At 44.9% G+C, this 16,949-nt stretch overlaps 1 protein-coding gene across 2 annotated transcripts in view; it reads left to right on the top strand.

Moving 5' to 3' along the window:
• Positions 1 to 16,949, top strand: part of WIPI2 (WD repeat domain, phosphoinositide interacting 2) — a 738,254-nt gene that overhangs the window by 408,187 nt on the left and 313,118 nt on the right. For both annotated transcript variants that reach the window (XM_075319053.1, XM_075319052.1), the window contains exon 6: positions 5,538 to 5,630. In XM_075319053.1, coding sequence (XP_075175168.1) covers positions 5,538 to 5,630 — 93 coding nt within the window. The remainder of the gene's footprint in view (positions 1 to 5,537; positions 5,631 to 16,949) is intronic.

The following is a 16,949-nucleotide window of genomic DNA, read 5'->3' as shown; positions in this document are numbered from 1 at the left end:
CCTTACCTGGTGGTACCACGACAGTTTCCAATGTACTGAGGTCTAAACCTGCTGAATAAGGTGTCGCTCTTTCTGGTGTGCCCAAACAGCTGTACCTTGCCTTGTCAACTGTTGGACTGACTTTTCTGATGGCTGCTGCTTTATCTGCTTCTGAATTAAACAAACGTTCAAGTGAGTTAGTAGGGACATGAGCATCGACATGAAATACAGTGGTCTTGGTAGATTGAATAATCCCTTCAATGTCTTGCCACACTTCCCTGACCATCTCAAACGCATTTTGCTGTTCCTCTCCCCATTGGAACTCATATTTTTTACTCGTTACTTTGTACAAATGAGCCAACATTTGTCCCAAATGAGGGATGTGTTGTCTCCAAAAATCAAACAATCCAATATAAGACTGAGTCTCCTGTTTGGATTTAGGGACCGGAAAATTAATAATTTTCTGTCTGGCATTGGGCAAGATCTCTCTGTGCCCCTTGTTCCACTTAATCCCTAGAAATGTTACCACCTGAGACGGTCCTTGAACCTTGGAATCATTGATTTCCCATCCTTTACTCCACATATGAGCAACCAGTTTTGTCAATTGATCTTTCACACTTTGCTCATCTTGTCCTTGTATCATTATATCATCGATATAATGTGAGATCTGCATTTCTGATGGTAGATCAAATCCATCCAAATGCTCTGCCACCGTCCGGTGACAGATTGTGGGGCTATGTAGCCCTCTTTGGGGTAACCTGGTAAAGGTATATTGTCTTCCTAACCAAGTGAATGCAAATTGATCTTGAGCCTTCTCTTCTATAGGTATAGTAAAGAAAGCATTTGCCAAATCAATTACTGCATACCAAGTTCCAGAGTGAGTCTGAATATTTTCCACAATCGTTATTGTATCCGGAACTGCAGCTGTCAAGGGAGGAGTATTCTTGTTTAACTCCCTATAATCAACTGTCATGCGCCAGGAGCCATCACTCTTTTTAACTGGCCAGACAGGATTATTCCATGCAGTAGTAGTAGGGCGCATTACCCCAGTTTCTACCAATTCTTTAATGGTTTCTCCTATCTCTCTGTGACCTCCTGGTATTCGATATTGTTTCATAGCTACCATTTTTGTAGCTGGAGGCACATGTACAGGGGGCATTTTGACTTTGCCCACCACCACTGGTCGCATTTCCTTATGACAAGACTTAATCCCAAAGGAGAATTTTCCTTCTGTTAGATTAAGAGTCATCCCTTTTAGGACATCAATTCCCAAAATATATTCTGGTATAGGAACTACCAGCACCGTATACTTCTTGATAGGTAAATTACCTATCTTCAAAGCTACCTGTGTCTGAACCCCGGTGATCACTTGACCACCTAGTCCAGCAATTTTTACTCTAGGTCCTTTTATTTTTTCTGGGTTTCCATGAATTAAAGTAGCCTCCGCCCCCGTGTCAATCAAAGCTGGGACTCTTTGAACATTTCCCCCTTTCCAATGTATGCTCAGATTGACGTAGGGACGTTCGTCCCTTTTTATCAATAGGGGGGCTTGGCTGGCTACCTATAGTAAATCACTTCCTTCTGAACTTTCATTTACACAGACTTCAGTCTGTGTATTAGCCCTTCCTTCCGTGACCTTTGTGGCCACGGCTGCAGCCAGTTCTTCCCATGGATAAACTGACTGAAAATCTTCCCAAGACACTTTCTTTGGGGTTTTTTCCCCTTTTCCCTCTAATTTCTTTACCTTGGGGGTTTTTGAACCCCCTTCCATCTTTGCAGATAGAACTTTCTGTTTGTACAACTTCCATAATTCTCCTGTCTCCTTTCCATCAATCCTTTCCTTATTGATCCCGGCTTTAAGCAAAGCCTGGAACATGTCTTTGCGAGACACCCATGGGGCCTCCCCTACTGATTTCTCTTTACAATGATGATTGATTGGCTTACTGTTACCAACATGGCCTCCAGGGGACGATTTATCCCACTGTCCCATATCCTGTAACGCCCTCATCCTCCCTAGAACTACACCGATTGATTCTCCAGTCAGCGCTACAGTTAAGGTTAAAATAATTGTGTTGTATGCTGGAGGAGCATGTTTAAGCAGCCTATTTCTTATGCTGGCTGTCAATGGGTACTGGAGATAATCATCATCCATTCCAAAAAGAGGAAGAGCATTCCTCATTGCTTCTTCCTTCAGCCTTTCCATACCATCTTTTAAGGTATACCAAGGTTTATCATTGATAGGAAAGTCTGCTTCTGATGGATATTTGTCCAGAAAAGCATGGGCTAAGATCATGATTAAGTTTTGAGTACCATGCTCATTATGATCAACAAAATTATTTTTTATTGATCTCTGAATTACTGGGTCTTGAGACATGGTGACAAATTTTGCCACGTCTCCAGCGTCAAAGTGCACTCCACCTCCTCCGAGATCGTGCACCCTGACCAACCAGGGAATTTCTCCTTCTCCTGGTTTTTGTCTAAACTGTGTTAAAATGCTATCAACTTCTCCTTGAGAGTAATCTTCAATGGTTACTCGATTTTTTACATGAGGAATCGTTCTCTCATTTATGATGGCATTACCATCTTCGTCATATTGCAGATTCCCCTAACCATCCCGGACATGTTCCCGGATGATCTCATTTTCTGTCCTCTCTAGGCGCCTCCTTACTGGATTAGCCTGAATCTTTCCTTTATGGTAATCCTCCTCATCAGATGATGAAGATGAATCCCACACATCCCCATCCCAAGTATCGGGATCCCAGTTTATAGAAGCTGAGACGATACTTTTATGTACTTTGGTTTTATTTACTTTTCCTCTTCTTTTCTTGTACTTATTTTGAGCAATTTTTATGGCAGCTTTTTGTGCCACATTCTGATAATGTTCCAATTTATCCTTCAACAGTCTGGTATTACATTCCATAACTGTTTTCAGGCCACCTAATTCTATCATCTTTTGTTCCACCTGGGAACTTTTCTTCTGCATATTTAGATTACGCTCATGCATTACACTATATGCACTTGCCAAAATCCAGATGTGCCGTGCTAAAGACACAACATCACCTGTTTTCACAGGGACACTACCGAATACATTCACAACATCAGTAGCTTCACTACCCATAAGCTTATCCTGCCATTGTTTGTGCCGTGCTAAAGACACTACATCACCTGTTTTCACAGGGACACTACCGAATACATTCACATCAGTAGTTTCACTACCCTTAAGCTTGTCCTGCCATTGTTCTGCCAATTCACAAGACACTACATCACCTGTTTTCACAGGGGCACCACTGAGTACATTCACAACATCAGTAGCTTCAATACCCTTAAGCTTGTCCTGCCATTGTTCTGCCAATCCACAAGACACTACATCACCTGTTTTCACAGGGGCACCACTGAGTACATTCACAACATCAGTAGCTTCACAACCCTTAAGCTTATTCTGCCATTGTTCTGCCAATCCACAATTGACCAATTCATGTGCTATAAGATTGTAGGGAGCCTCAGTCCAGCCGGGGATCTCCACAACAACCTCCTTAACATTATCCTTACGTTTTCTGAACATTTTCACACTATGCAAAAAGATTGAAAAAATATATCTGGAAATTTGCCAAATATATGTTTTTAACTTCTAAATTACAAAAATTCGTTTAATTACTTCTTATAGAAGTAATCCTGCTGACTACGCCAATTTATGTCTTGCTAAATTCTACTAAAAAGGGGGCTGAAAGCCCGTACTTACGAAGCGCTCACTGATATCCTAATCAGGCACGAATACTAATATTCTTTATAGCAAGATACTATTTATTTTAATAGCACATGAATATATATATAGTCAATGGTACATAGGCATAAGAACTATAGTCATAGAAACTTATACAATAACAGAAATATGCATCAACATTACCGTTATGTTGTAGCAATCCTTTCACATCGGAGGGACTCGAGTTAATGATAAGGAATCAACATGGCATGGCATCACAGGAACAGTGCGTACGTACACTTCAATGTCCTGGAAGGTATTTCCCTACCATTAAGTGAGTCTGGTGTATTTTTTATAGGAAAATATTGTAGGTTGTGTCTAAATGGTCACCAGCATGTGACAGCTGAGTCATGTTCATGTAACTTGACCACAAAATGTTGTAGGTAACGGCAGCTTCTTGCACATTTCCTGCACATCCTGCCAGTTGACAACTGGCTGACCACAGTTTGACCAGTGTTAGTGAAATATTGCAATGAGCCGTAAATTTCATCCTTAAAACTGTCTTTAAGCTAACCACAAGTTTCCTGTAAGTGGAACTGTAAATGTTACTTCCTTTATCTTCAACTGCTTCAAGACATGTATTCCTTGGTCATCATTTTGGCCCTCCAAAGGACATCTTCTTTGATACTGAATTATTGATGGATCAAATAATATCTGGGATCACTCCTATCTTATGATTATGATTTGATTCCTATCTAATCACACATTCTTTCAGTCATATCACATTGGTATCACACAAGTGGACTCAAAGCCAGTAATATTGACACTGAATAGGTAGGCTGAAAGAAACACCCCCCCCTTTTTTTAATTTGTTAATACCTGCTTTGTACTCTCAGATGGTACTAAGCCCGAAATTCATGGCGTCATGCCAAATTTGACATGGCCACCATGAATTTCTAATAAACAGTAAAAAAAAAACACAACACATAGAAATTTTTTTTATTAGAAATAAAACAAAAAAAAAACATTTAGAGACTCCATCTTTATTATAAAAAAATTTTTTTAGTCCGACGTAGTCCACAGGTAGAGCATTGTCAGCTCTGCTTAATCACTCTGTACAGAGCGAGAAGCAGGCTGACAGTGAAGGGATGATTCCACTTGTGTCTCGCATCGGTATCAGCCGGTATGGCCTGACGCTCTCCGGACAGAAGCACCTCAGCTGCATAGGAATACATGCAGCCGACCCGCTCCTGTCGGGAGAGTGTGCGCTGTGCTGGGTGATGCGATGCGACACTCACACAGTAACAAAGTGCAGTCAACAGGATCTTCGCTGACATCACAGCCATGGGATCAGTCTGTAAGCCAATGTCTGTACAACATTCACACCAGACTGGTCACATGGCTATGACGTCATGGAAGGTCCTGTAACCCGGGGGCACACCAATGATCGGACTCGAAAGCTGAAGCTGACGGTAGACAGTCTGCAGCGTGTGTCGCAGTACCTGTAAGTATAAGGACAATGTTTATTATTAACTATATTCTTTATTTTACATCCCCCCCTCCTATCCCATAACTGTAAAGGCTGAGTTCGGTGTTCGGACGCAAGCTTGCGTTATCTTGATCCCGATCTCGATCTTTACAAAACGTTTGGGCGAGCCTCCCGATCCCGAACATCGGGGGGATCGCCCATCACTAGTTGCAAGTGAACAAGAAATATTCTAAAAAGGTATTTTTTGTTTATTATTCACTGGATTTATTTCCTGAAAACATTTATAACTGTTTATCACCTTTTCACAACACATTGTGTCTTGTCACAACCCCTTTAAATAAAATTGTTTCCACTATTTATACTTTGCAGAGAGCAGCTAATATGATTCCTGCCCATAATAGCCCTCTTGCAGCTTTGGCTTTTGATGCAAGTGGCACAAAACTGGCAACAGCTTCTGAAAAGGTAATGTTCTTGTTTTGTATGAAGCACGTTAGCATATTTTATAGAAATATAGTCATTGCTTTCTATATTTACACAACCTATGATTCATTTTGTATTGAATCTTCAGGATTACTATTAAGTTACATTTGGTCCAACAAGGTTCCTTATTGTTTACTGGATGGAATAATGCAGAATGTTACACTATTTTGACTGTAGGAAAGAACTAGTGTGAGATACCTGTAGAAAAAGTGTGTTAAAGATAGGCTTTTTTGACGCAAAATTTTGTTTCCATTTAGTCACGTTTATATTGTACAGAATAGCATCGATTGCTTTTGTTATTCGCCTGTAAAAAGGAAGCCTAATTAGCCTATTATAAGTTAGAACTTAGCGGTTTTATATCATATTGTGTCAGGTGCTAATTATCTTAATAATGACCTATTTTAACTGTGTATTAACATGGGCTAACCAATCTATCTTCAGACAATGAAAGTTAAAGGGATTCTGTCAATCTGATAGACCTATGTAAAAATATTTACCACTTTGTGATATTTTTGTTATTTCCCGTTAATTTAGAAGTAGGAGTAGCTTTTCGTAGTGCTCTACACTATGAGTAGCCTTCACATTTTATCTTTGCCATTCAAGTATGGATTGATAGTAAGTAGTCTCAGATGAAGCCTGTGCTTGTGATGACAGAGGAGTGTTGGAAGGGGCCACTTGGTAGTTAGGAAACTGGCTATATAAGTCCCAAGTAGGGTATGTGCTCACGATCAGGACTCGCTTCATCCTAGATACAGCAGGTCCTGACCTGCGGGTCTGCGAGTCTCCTCCATAGGAGAATGCAGAAGACCGCTGCTGCTCGTACCCACGATCAGGGTTCAGTGCACTGTGGTCTCTAGCTTGTGTTCTCCTTACGGAGACGCATGCGAATCCGAAGCAAAAATTTGACATGATGGGGCTTGGAAAGACGCACCGCAGGTCATTGTTTGCTGTGGAAAAAAACAAGCACAGTGGGCACGGGATTTATAGGAATATCTCTTCCACTATGCTTGTACACTAGCGTTTTGAATGCAGCGTTTTGGACGCAGCAGAAAAACGCTACATTCAAAACACTGCAAACACTGATCATGGGCACGTATCCTTATGATGGAGCTTGGAAAATCACACCCTGTTTTTAACTACCATCATTTAGTAGTAGTTTCTTTTTCTTTTCTTTTTTTTTTTGCTGTGGAAGCAGCTGACGTATGTGAATCTGCTAACTGGTATTTATGTAGGAAGATGTTCGTAAATGTAGCTGTCTGAATAAGACTCTGTTCATGGCACATTTGAGATTTGGAAAGATGAAGCCCTCAATGTGCTGTATCTCACAAAAAATGAAAATATTTTATTTGTTCATATTACAACACTGAAAATATGACACTTCGATACAATGTAAATTAGTCAGTGTACAGCTTGTATAACAGTGTACATTTAATATCTAAACTACTAGCAACAAAAGTGAGTACACCTCTAATTGAAAATGGTCAATATTTTGTGTGGTGATGAGTGGACTCACAGATAACCGGAACCAGTAGTTTCCTTTCTTTTCTTTTCAATGTTTTATTTAAGTTTTTCATTTAAACAAACAGTCCACTAGGGCACAATGCAAAGTACAACATTATTTAATGCAGACAACAGAGTCGAGTGTACAGGTAGCAATTACAGCAGTGTTGTCCAAAGAGTCGTGACTTTACAACTGTCATTTAATGGCCTAACTTCTCTACTAACATTGGTTAAATTAACACAACCTGGTGAATATAGAATGGAACTATAATCAAATGACCTTTGAACGATTAAAAGAGAAGAGAGGATACCTGCAGTCTAAGATAAAGAAAAATAACTCTAAGGGCATAGTGGGCAGTGGCTCAGTGGGTTGGGTTCAAATCCCACCATGGACGACATCTGCAAGGAGTTTTTATGTTCTCCCTGTGTTTGCGTGGTTTTCCTCCGGGTTCTCCGGTCTCCTCCCACACTTCAAAGAGATACTGTTAGGGACTTTAGATTGTGAGCCCCCAATGGGGACAGTGTTGCCAATGTATGTAAAGCGCTGTGGAATTAATAGCTCTATATAAATGAATAAATATTATTATTAATATTATAGTAGACAATATTGAGGATATGCGCTAATAATAACAAAGAAGACTGGGGTAGACGTAGGAGAAAATGAATAGTGGGAAGGGGAGGAATGTGGGGTTAGGTTTTGCGGATTTGGCTCAGATGGCTCAAAATAAATGTAAGTATGCAACAGTATAGTCTCAGAGTTTACTGGTCAATCACCCGTTGTAGACGTTGATGCAATTTCAGAGATAAACTCTGTCGATGTTCTGTAATCTGTCCTTGGGCTCCAGATCTTCCGGAAAGAAGCCAAATTGTGTTGTGTAAGGGTGGACAATTCCAATGTACGATACAGAAGGTCAATTTTACTTAGATGTTTCTTGGGATGGGCTGGTGGTCACGAGCCAGTGAGTTGGAATCAGAGTTTTCCCGCGGACACAACAAAAGCAGCCAGTTGAGATGAGGGTTTCTTGTCTGGCCAGATGGAGAGGTTGAGCAGGGCCACATCTGGGGCTAACTGGACTTGAGAACATGTGTGGTATGAAATGAGTGATGAAATATCACACCAAAAGACGCAAAGAGAGGGGCAAGTCCACCATAAGTGAAAATAAATCCCTACTTCAATTTCCCACCTCCAGCAGACAGGAGAGGAGGATGGGTGCCATTGGTGTGATTGAAATGGAGTTGTGTACCAGCGGGAGACCACTTTGTATGAGTTTTCTTGAAACCTAATGTATTGTGAGAGACCATATGAGAGGTCATATATGAGGTTAATTTTAGAGTCCATGAATGTAATGCCCAGGTCTTTCTTCCAGCCTGTCGCAAATAACCTTCTCTCTGAAGTATTTTAGGTGAGAAGCAAATTTTAAATTTGCGAGAGGACCTTCCTGGGGGACTTGAGCTTGGGAGCACATGGCCTCATACTTTGTGGATGATCTAAGCAGGTTGCCACTTGATTGAGAGTGAAGGATGACATTTTTTATCCTGTTATAATGTAAGAAGGATAAGTTTGCAAAGGTGGGACATTCCCTCATTTCTTGATAGGTCATTAATGAGCCTTCTTTTAGTAAGTTGCTAACCGCTTTATCTAGATTAGGAGATTGGCCCGTGGCCCTTGTGTTAGGGTTCAAAGAGTGTATTTTCAATATGTCTGAGACAAGTCAGAGGGGATAGGTGTGGCACTATTGTATTAGCAAGGGTTCTCCAGCCCTATACTGCAGCTCTAGTTAGTTGATTTATTTATTTTCCCTTTAGTACTATAACCAGGTGGTGAGCATAATATAGAGCAAAGAGGGACAGGGGACATAAAGTCCTCAATAGCAACCCACAGCTTTCCCTTTGGTTTCCGGAAACAGTCAAGGATTCTACCAGCAAGGACAGCCTGGTAGTATTTGTGGAGATTCGGAGTGCCCGTTCCTCCTTTATTTTTGGGTAAATAGATGGTGTGAGAATTAATGTATGGCCTATTATTATTCCAAATGTAGTTATAGATTAATGAGTTAGCCTTGGATAGAAAAGATTTGGAGATCAAGATGGGAAGCATCTGGAACAAATAAATACATTTTGGGAGGATTATACTCTTTACCAAGTTCTTCCTCCCGATCCATGCCAAGAATGGTGCTCTCAAGGACTTGATCCTTTCAGAAGTCTTAGGTAGAAGAGGTTTCAAATTAAGTTCAAAATGTTCTGTAGAGTTTCTTCCAATCCTGATAACCAAATAGGTAATGTACTTAGGTGGCCAGCTAAATGGGAAGTTATACTTGAGACGGTTGATTGAGTGGGTGGGGATGTTTAAATTGAGGGCTTCAGAATTAGATGGATTCATTTTAAAGTTGGACGAGGAACCATATTCTTCCAAAATAAACATAAGAGGGGGAGACCTTTACTAGATTGGGACATGATTATGAATAGGTCATCAGCGAATGCTGTGGTTTTATGTGTTGTATCCCCTATCTTAAATCTTTGAATATGTTCACAGTTTCTGATTACTTGTTTAGGGGTTCCATCGCCAAATCAAAGAAAACGAGGGATAGCGGGCACCCCTGTCTGGTTCCGTTCTGGATGTCGAAAGAGTCAGTTAGGGAGTTGTTGAGTTTAATTGTCGCCAATGGATGTGTGTACGCAGTGGCGTAACTAGAGTTTGATGGGCCCTGATGCGAAATTTGGACCGGGGCCCCCCTCTACGTACCCCGACACTTAGGGTACGGGATAATGACACTGACACTCAGTGTACAGGATAATGACGCTGACACTTGGCTTTTACCCACAGCACCCAGGTTTCCCATGATCTGAAATCCCTCTATCAGCACCCAGCTTTCCTATGTTCTGATATCCATCTTGTCCTCGGCACCCAGCTTCCCCATGCTCTGCTACACATCTTACCCTCACCACCCAGCTTCCCCATGCTCTGCTATACATCTTACCCTCAGCACCCAGCTTTCCCATATCAGAGCATGGGAAAGCTGGGTGCTGAGAGATGTACAGCAGAGCATGGGAAAGCTGGGTGCTGAGAGAAGATGTATAGCAGAGCATGGGAAAGCTGGGTGCTGAGAGAAGATGTATAGCAGAGCATGGGAAAGCTGGGTGCTGAGAGAAGATGTATAGCAGAACATGGGAAAGCTGGGTGCTGAGAGATGTATAGCAGAGCATGGGAAAGTTGGGTGCTGAGAGAAGATGTATAGCAGAGCATGGGAAAGCTGGGTGCTGAGAGAAAGAGCCTTTTCCCCTTCACCACAAAACATTCCCATCCCCTGCTTGTATCTTTGTCCCCCCTCGTATATAGTTCTCCAAATACTATAATGGCCCCCACATAGCCTTCCATATAGTATAAAGGGTCCCACATAACCCGTCATATATTAGAATGCACTCCCATAGTCCTCCATGTATTACAATGCATTTCCCATAGTTCTCGATGTATTATAATTCACCCCATAGTTCTCCATATTTTATACTGCACCACAGTCCTCCATGTTTTATAACCCCCATAGTCCATGTATAAGGTAGGCTCCATAGTCCTCCATGTATTATAATGCAGCCCCATAAATCATCATATTGTATTATGCAGCCCCATACTCCTCCATGTATAATGCACCCCTATATTCCATGTATAAGGTGTCCTTCATTTTGTATAATGCAGCTCCATAAACCTCCATGTATAATGCACCCCTAGTCCATGTATAAGGTGTCCTTCATGTTTATTATGCAGTGCCATAGACCTCCATGTATCATGCAGCCAGCCCCCCCCCCCAGGGCCTCAATGTGTCATGCAGCCAGCCCCCCCAGGTGTCATGCAGCCAGCCCCCCCAGGGCCTCCATGTATCATGCAGCCAGCCCCCCCAGGTGTCATGCAGCCAGCCCCCCCAGGGCCTCCATGTATCATGCAGCCAGCCCCCCCAGGTATCATGCAGCCAGCCCCCCCAGGGCCTCCATGTGTCATGCAGCCAGCCCCCCCAGGGCCTCCATGTGTCATGCAGCCAGACCCCCCCTGGGCCTCAATGTGTCATGCAGTCAGCACCCCCAGGGCCTCTGTGTCATGCAGCCAGCCCCACCAGGGCCTCCATGTGTCATGCAGCCAGCCCCCCCAGGGGTCATGCAGCCAGCCCCCCCAGGGCCTCTATGTGTCATGCAGCCAGCCCCCCCCCGGGCCTCCATGTGTCATGCAGCCAGTAGCCCCAGGTGTCATGCAGCCAGCCCCCCCCCCTTTGGGCCTCCATGTGTCATGCAGCCAGTACCCCCAGGTGTCATGCAGCCAGCCCCCCCCAGGGCCTCTATGTCATGCAGCCAGCCCCACCAGGGTTTCCATGTGTCATGCAGCCAGCAAAATAAAAAAACAAGTACCTCTCTTCTCCTTCCGACCCCTAGGACCGCGGTAGTTACGCCCCTGCCCCCATATGTCACACCCCTGCTCCCCATACAGCCTGCACCCCCCATATCACACACACTACACCCTCATATGTCTCACACCCTGCTGCCTGTACCTCAACTTACCCCTCTCAAACACTCTGCACCCCTTCACAACCTTCTGTCACAGTCTGCAGCCCTCATCTGCCACTCACCCTGCAGTCCCCTCATGTCCAAAATCGTTCAGGATTCAGTATCTTGCTTTCTCCCCGGCATCCTGTGTCTCCGCCCACACAGTCACATGGGCGTGACATCATCGCAGGTCCTGGAAGGATGGATTCCGTGTGCTGTGCAGGAGCACTTCTGCTCTGCCGCAGGTCAGAGAGCCCCTCTCACAGGCCGGCCACTACACAGCGGCACTACACATAGGGGCCCGGCAGCCGGCTCTGCAGAGCGGCTGCCGGGCCCCTATAACCCTGCGGGCCCGGTCGCAGTGGCGACCTCTGCGACCGCGGTCGTTACGCCCCTGTGTGTACGTTTGAAGTATGGCCTGAGAGAAGTGTGAAGGGAAGTAAAAATGTATGAGAACTTCTTGAAGGAATGTCCAGTCCACCCTGTCGAACACTTTTTCCGTGTGAGTACCCAGTAAAATTAGGTTAGCGTATTGAATTAGGTGTAGAATGCGGATAGCATTATATTTTCCTTCTCTACCTTTGATAAACCCTGTTTGATCTAAGGAGATAAGATTAGGTAGCAGTTCTGTTACTCGCTTGCCTAGCATACTTGCGAAGATTTTTAGGTCTACATTAAGAAGGGAGATCGGCTTATAATTACTACAGGATTCGGGATCTTTGCCTTTTTATGTATGAGCAAGATGTGCTCTTCTGTTTCGGGAACGGGTGGCCTGCAAGGATGGCATTACATATGTTAAGTAAGTGTGGAGCTAAGATTTTAGAGAAGGACCTATATTTTATTGATTGGAGGCCATCTGAGCCTGGTGCTTTCTTAATGGAGTTTTGGACAGGGTGGACTGGAGTTCCAGGTGGGTAAACGGTCTAGTAAGAGCTGTATGTTAGTCGGGTGTCAGTTTAGGTAAATGCAATTTAGAGAGAAATGCCTGAATTAAAGGGACTCAGGCAGACTAATTTGATGCATTGTGCTGCGTTAGATCTGAGCACTGACAGGCAGGGCTGCCACTAGGAATTTCAGAGCCCCATACTGGCAAAAGTTCGGGGCCCTCTTGAGGCTCCACCCCATCTCCGCCTCCACCCCACGAATCTTCCACAGTTCCACCGCCACGCTTGGAAAAACTTCACTTCTGCACTACAGCCTCACCGATCACACATTAACCCTTAACATTGAACACCGTGTCTATTTTTTTTCTTTAAGGGAATGTGTAACATACAGTTTTTAAACTAATTGAAACCAAATTGTGATAATGCAGACTTGTGGATTTAGACCTAACAACCCCTTCAAAGGGAATCTGTCACCAGGTTTTTAACACCTAATCTGAGCGCAGCATAACATAGGGGAAGAGATCCTGATTCCAGCGATTGTCACTTATTGGGCTGCTTAGTATAGTTTTGATAACATCACTGGTTAATCAGCAGGAGATTATCATTACAGGGCTACTTGTCATGCTGCAGGTTGTCCAGTATATTCATGAGCTCTGTATAATTGCTAGATCTGCAGCAGAGAAAACATTGATTTTATCACAATGAAAGCAAACAGCCCAGTAAGTGACACCGCTGGAATCAGGATATCTGTTTCTACTTTATGCTGCTCTCAGATGGGGGAGCAAAAACCTGCTGACAGATTCCCTTTAATGCTCTTTCAGCAGATAGATAGAATCATAGATAGATGGCTAGATAGAATCATAGATAGATAGATAGATAGATATGTGGCGCCCCTGAGGCTTCAGTCACCACAGGGTACTGCACCTCACTTAAGGTGCAGTACTCATCCTAGATCCAGAGGAGGTCAGTACCAGTTCCACAAAACAAACTCATATACACAACCAGGTTGCCCTCCCCATTGGGGACCAGGCTAGGGTCGGGTAGGTAATCAAGGTAATTAAGGTAGTCACCAAACATGGGGGGCAGCCACCCACTAGTGACAGGGAACCGGGGGAGGAGCAGCCACCAGGGGGAGTTAGGAGCTTACACAACAAACAGTTAGTGTTCTCCAGCAGGAGAGAACAGGAGCGGGACCGGTGCGGTTCAGGGTGCAGAGACTTAGGGTGGTACAGACTTCACGTTGTATCACCAGAATCTGCAGGACAGGGGGATTGCATGTCCCTCTGACCACCACGAGATCCCGGAGCACAGTGCCACATAGGGTCCGGAGTCATGATTACAGTCAAGCCCCACAGCGGCCCCGCGTCACCTACACATGGGACAGGAGCTAACACTACACAAACCGGGGTCCCCAAGCAGCATTAGGCCATGGTGATCCATCTTTAAAGGCGCAGGAAGGAAGAACCCATCGACCACCATACCGGTTCTAACCTCCAACAGATCTGGGTTCAGCTGGGGCCCATCATGGCTGGAACCACAGCAGCTGATTCAGCCTTTTGATTGCAGTCGCCCCGCACTTCGGCGCAAACGGCCACTACTCTCCTCATCATCCTTCCCAGGGCCCCATTCCACCTGTGGGGAGCAGAACCATCCTTGCTGCAACACCACCCGCCCCGGAGGACAGCGACCACAGATTGCGTCACGTACCACAGGTGGCGTCACAAGACTATCATCCTCATCATTCCCCCACCATCATCCAAATCCCCTTTTTTTTTGTACACCTCGAGGCCACGAAGCCGAGCAGGTCCACCTGTGACATCCCCCTGACCCGACATCACCGGCCCGGCGGCAAGTAACATTTAACCCCTGCCCCGTGGGTGCTACATATAGATGAGAGACGGCCGGCCAGAGGGACGGACGGCCAGAGGGACGGATAGAGGTGGTGGGGATCACAGCAGGTGGGGGGGTCATAGCAGGTGGGGGTTCACAGCAGGTGGGGGTGGGGTCACAGCAGGTGGGGGTCACAGTAGGTGGGGGGGTCACAGCAGGTAGGGGGGTCACAGCAGATGGAGGAAGGTGAGAGGTGGGAGAGGGGGCAGCAGATGAGGGAGGGGCAGCGGCTGATGGGGGAGAGCGGTGGCAGATGGAGGGGAGGCAGCAGATGGGTTCAGTGACGGTGGATCGGGGGCAGTGACTGCTGCAGCCCGGCGGCTGATGGGTGGGGGCTGGGGCAATGGCGGCGGCTGAAAGGAGACAGTGTCTTTAAACTTACCGATCACTCCCCTCACCTTCCACAGACGCCGGAGTGAAGCTGAGGGCAGCGGTCACCGGCCCCAGATCCACAGTGATTGGAGAGATCGGTCACAAGACCGGTCTCTCCAATCAGAGCTGGGGGCGGGTGAAACTGAGGTCACCCAGCTCCAGCCAATGATCGGTGCTACAGCTGCACTGAACATGGCTGGATTTTAATGTTTTAGCCATTTTCAATGGCTGAAACATTACACTGGCTAAAACATTACACTGGCTGTGATTGGCTGAATAGCGTTAGTCAGCCAATCACAGCCTCCTTAGGTCCGGGGAGTAGACACCACCCCTCCTGAGGTCAGGCAGAGGGCCCCTCCTCCTCGAATCTAAGATATTTGCAAACCGATCACAGCCACCAGGCTGGGTACGTCATGGGTCCTTAAGTACCAGGGAGCTATGACGTACCCAGTACGTCATAGGTCGCTAAGGGGTTAACACGTTTTCAGGCTCTAGGGGCCCGCTCCAGCTTGGGGACCCTATGGGACTGCAGGTGCTGTCAGTGCAACGTCCCCGCCCCCTCCCTATGGGGCCCGGTGAGAAGAGAAATGAAAGGGGAGGGGCCCGGGCTGTCAGCGTGTCCGGGCCCCGCCTCCTGCTAACTGCACGACCAGCCCGCCCTGCAAAATGTCTTGTCAACGCCCCCTGCCCTGGGGCTGCTGCTCACCGGGCCCAGTACAGGAGTCCCAGTAGTAATGACCTGATGGCGGCCCTGCTGACAGGGTAACCTCACCCCCACCCTTTACCCCTTTTACAGTCAGTGACGAACTGGTATGTCCTTAGTCACCTCTCTCCAGTTACCGCAGGCTCCGGCGGCGAGCCCGAGAGAATTCCCCACACATCTCTGCTGATCGCACGGTTAAATACTGACCGCTCCATTGGCGGCTCTAATTTGTTTCCATGGTAGCGTGGGGTCAGTTGATGACCCCTGACTCTACCATGACTTACTTTCTCTGAGAGATGACAGAGTGCTGGCACTCACAGGAAAGCAACATTTCTCCTGATCAGAGCGATGCTGCTCTGATCAGGAGAAATGAACAGGTGATCAGACTGTGCAGTCCTAAAGTTCAAATCACCCGCCTTTCACCCCATGGAAAATAAAACAGTTAAAAAATGTAAAAAAACACACATTTGGTATTGTCGCATTCAGAAATGCTCAATCTATCAAACTATAGAATCAATTCATATGATTGGTGCATGGCATGGCTTAAACAATATTCCAAACACTAAAATTATGTTTTTTGTTCGCCGCAAAAATTTTAAGAAATACTGTGTTAGTCAAGAAATACTGTAACAGGCGACCAAAACATGCATCTGCACAAAAATGGTATAATTAAAATGTCAGCTCAAGATGTGAAAAATAAGCAGCCACTTAGCCCCAGATCCAGAAAAATTAGAACACTACTGGTCTCGTAACATGGCAACAAAGGGCTATTCTTTTTCTTTTTTTTTTTTTTTTTTTTTTTTTTTAATAACAAACGTCTGAATTTTTTTCAGACTTTTAGATAAAAGTAAAACTATGGTATATACGAACTCGTACTGATTTGAGGCATCATAATGACATGTCATTTTTACCATTTTGTGAACATAATGAATAAAAGCCCCCCAAAACAATTGTGCAATTGCACTTTTTTTGTAATTTCAATGCACTTGGTATTTTTCTCCCATTTTGCAGTTCACTATATGGTAAAACTAATTGTTTCATTCAAAAGTACAACTCGTCCTGCAAAAAATAAGCCATCGTATGACAATATTGATGAAAAACTAAAAAAGTGGTGGCTCTCAGAAGAAGGGGAGGAAAAACGAGAATCAAAAACCGAAGTGGTTATCCTCTGCAGCAATGCTGGCAGCACTCATACATCTATATTAAAAAGATAACCTCTGGACATGACTATGAGCATGTGCACTCAACTTCTTTCCTTGACCATGGCAAGGCCTGTTCTCAGTGGAACCTGTCTGGTTAAACCTCTGTATGGTCTTGAACACTTCTCTGTACCTCAGTTTCAGGGTGTTCGCAATATTCTTATAACCTAGGCCATTTACATGTAGAGCAACAATTTTTTTTTTCAGATAATCAGAGAAATCTTTGCCA

This window comes from Anomaloglossus baeobatrachus, chromosome 7 (genome assembly GCF_048569485.1).
Source record: "Anomaloglossus baeobatrachus isolate aAnoBae1 chromosome 7, aAnoBae1.hap1, whole genome shotgun sequence".
Lineage (NCBI taxonomy): Eukaryota > Metazoa > Chordata > Amphibia > Anura > Aromobatidae > Anomaloglossus > Anomaloglossus baeobatrachus.
This window is presented reverse-complemented; position numbering and strand designations above follow the sequence as displayed.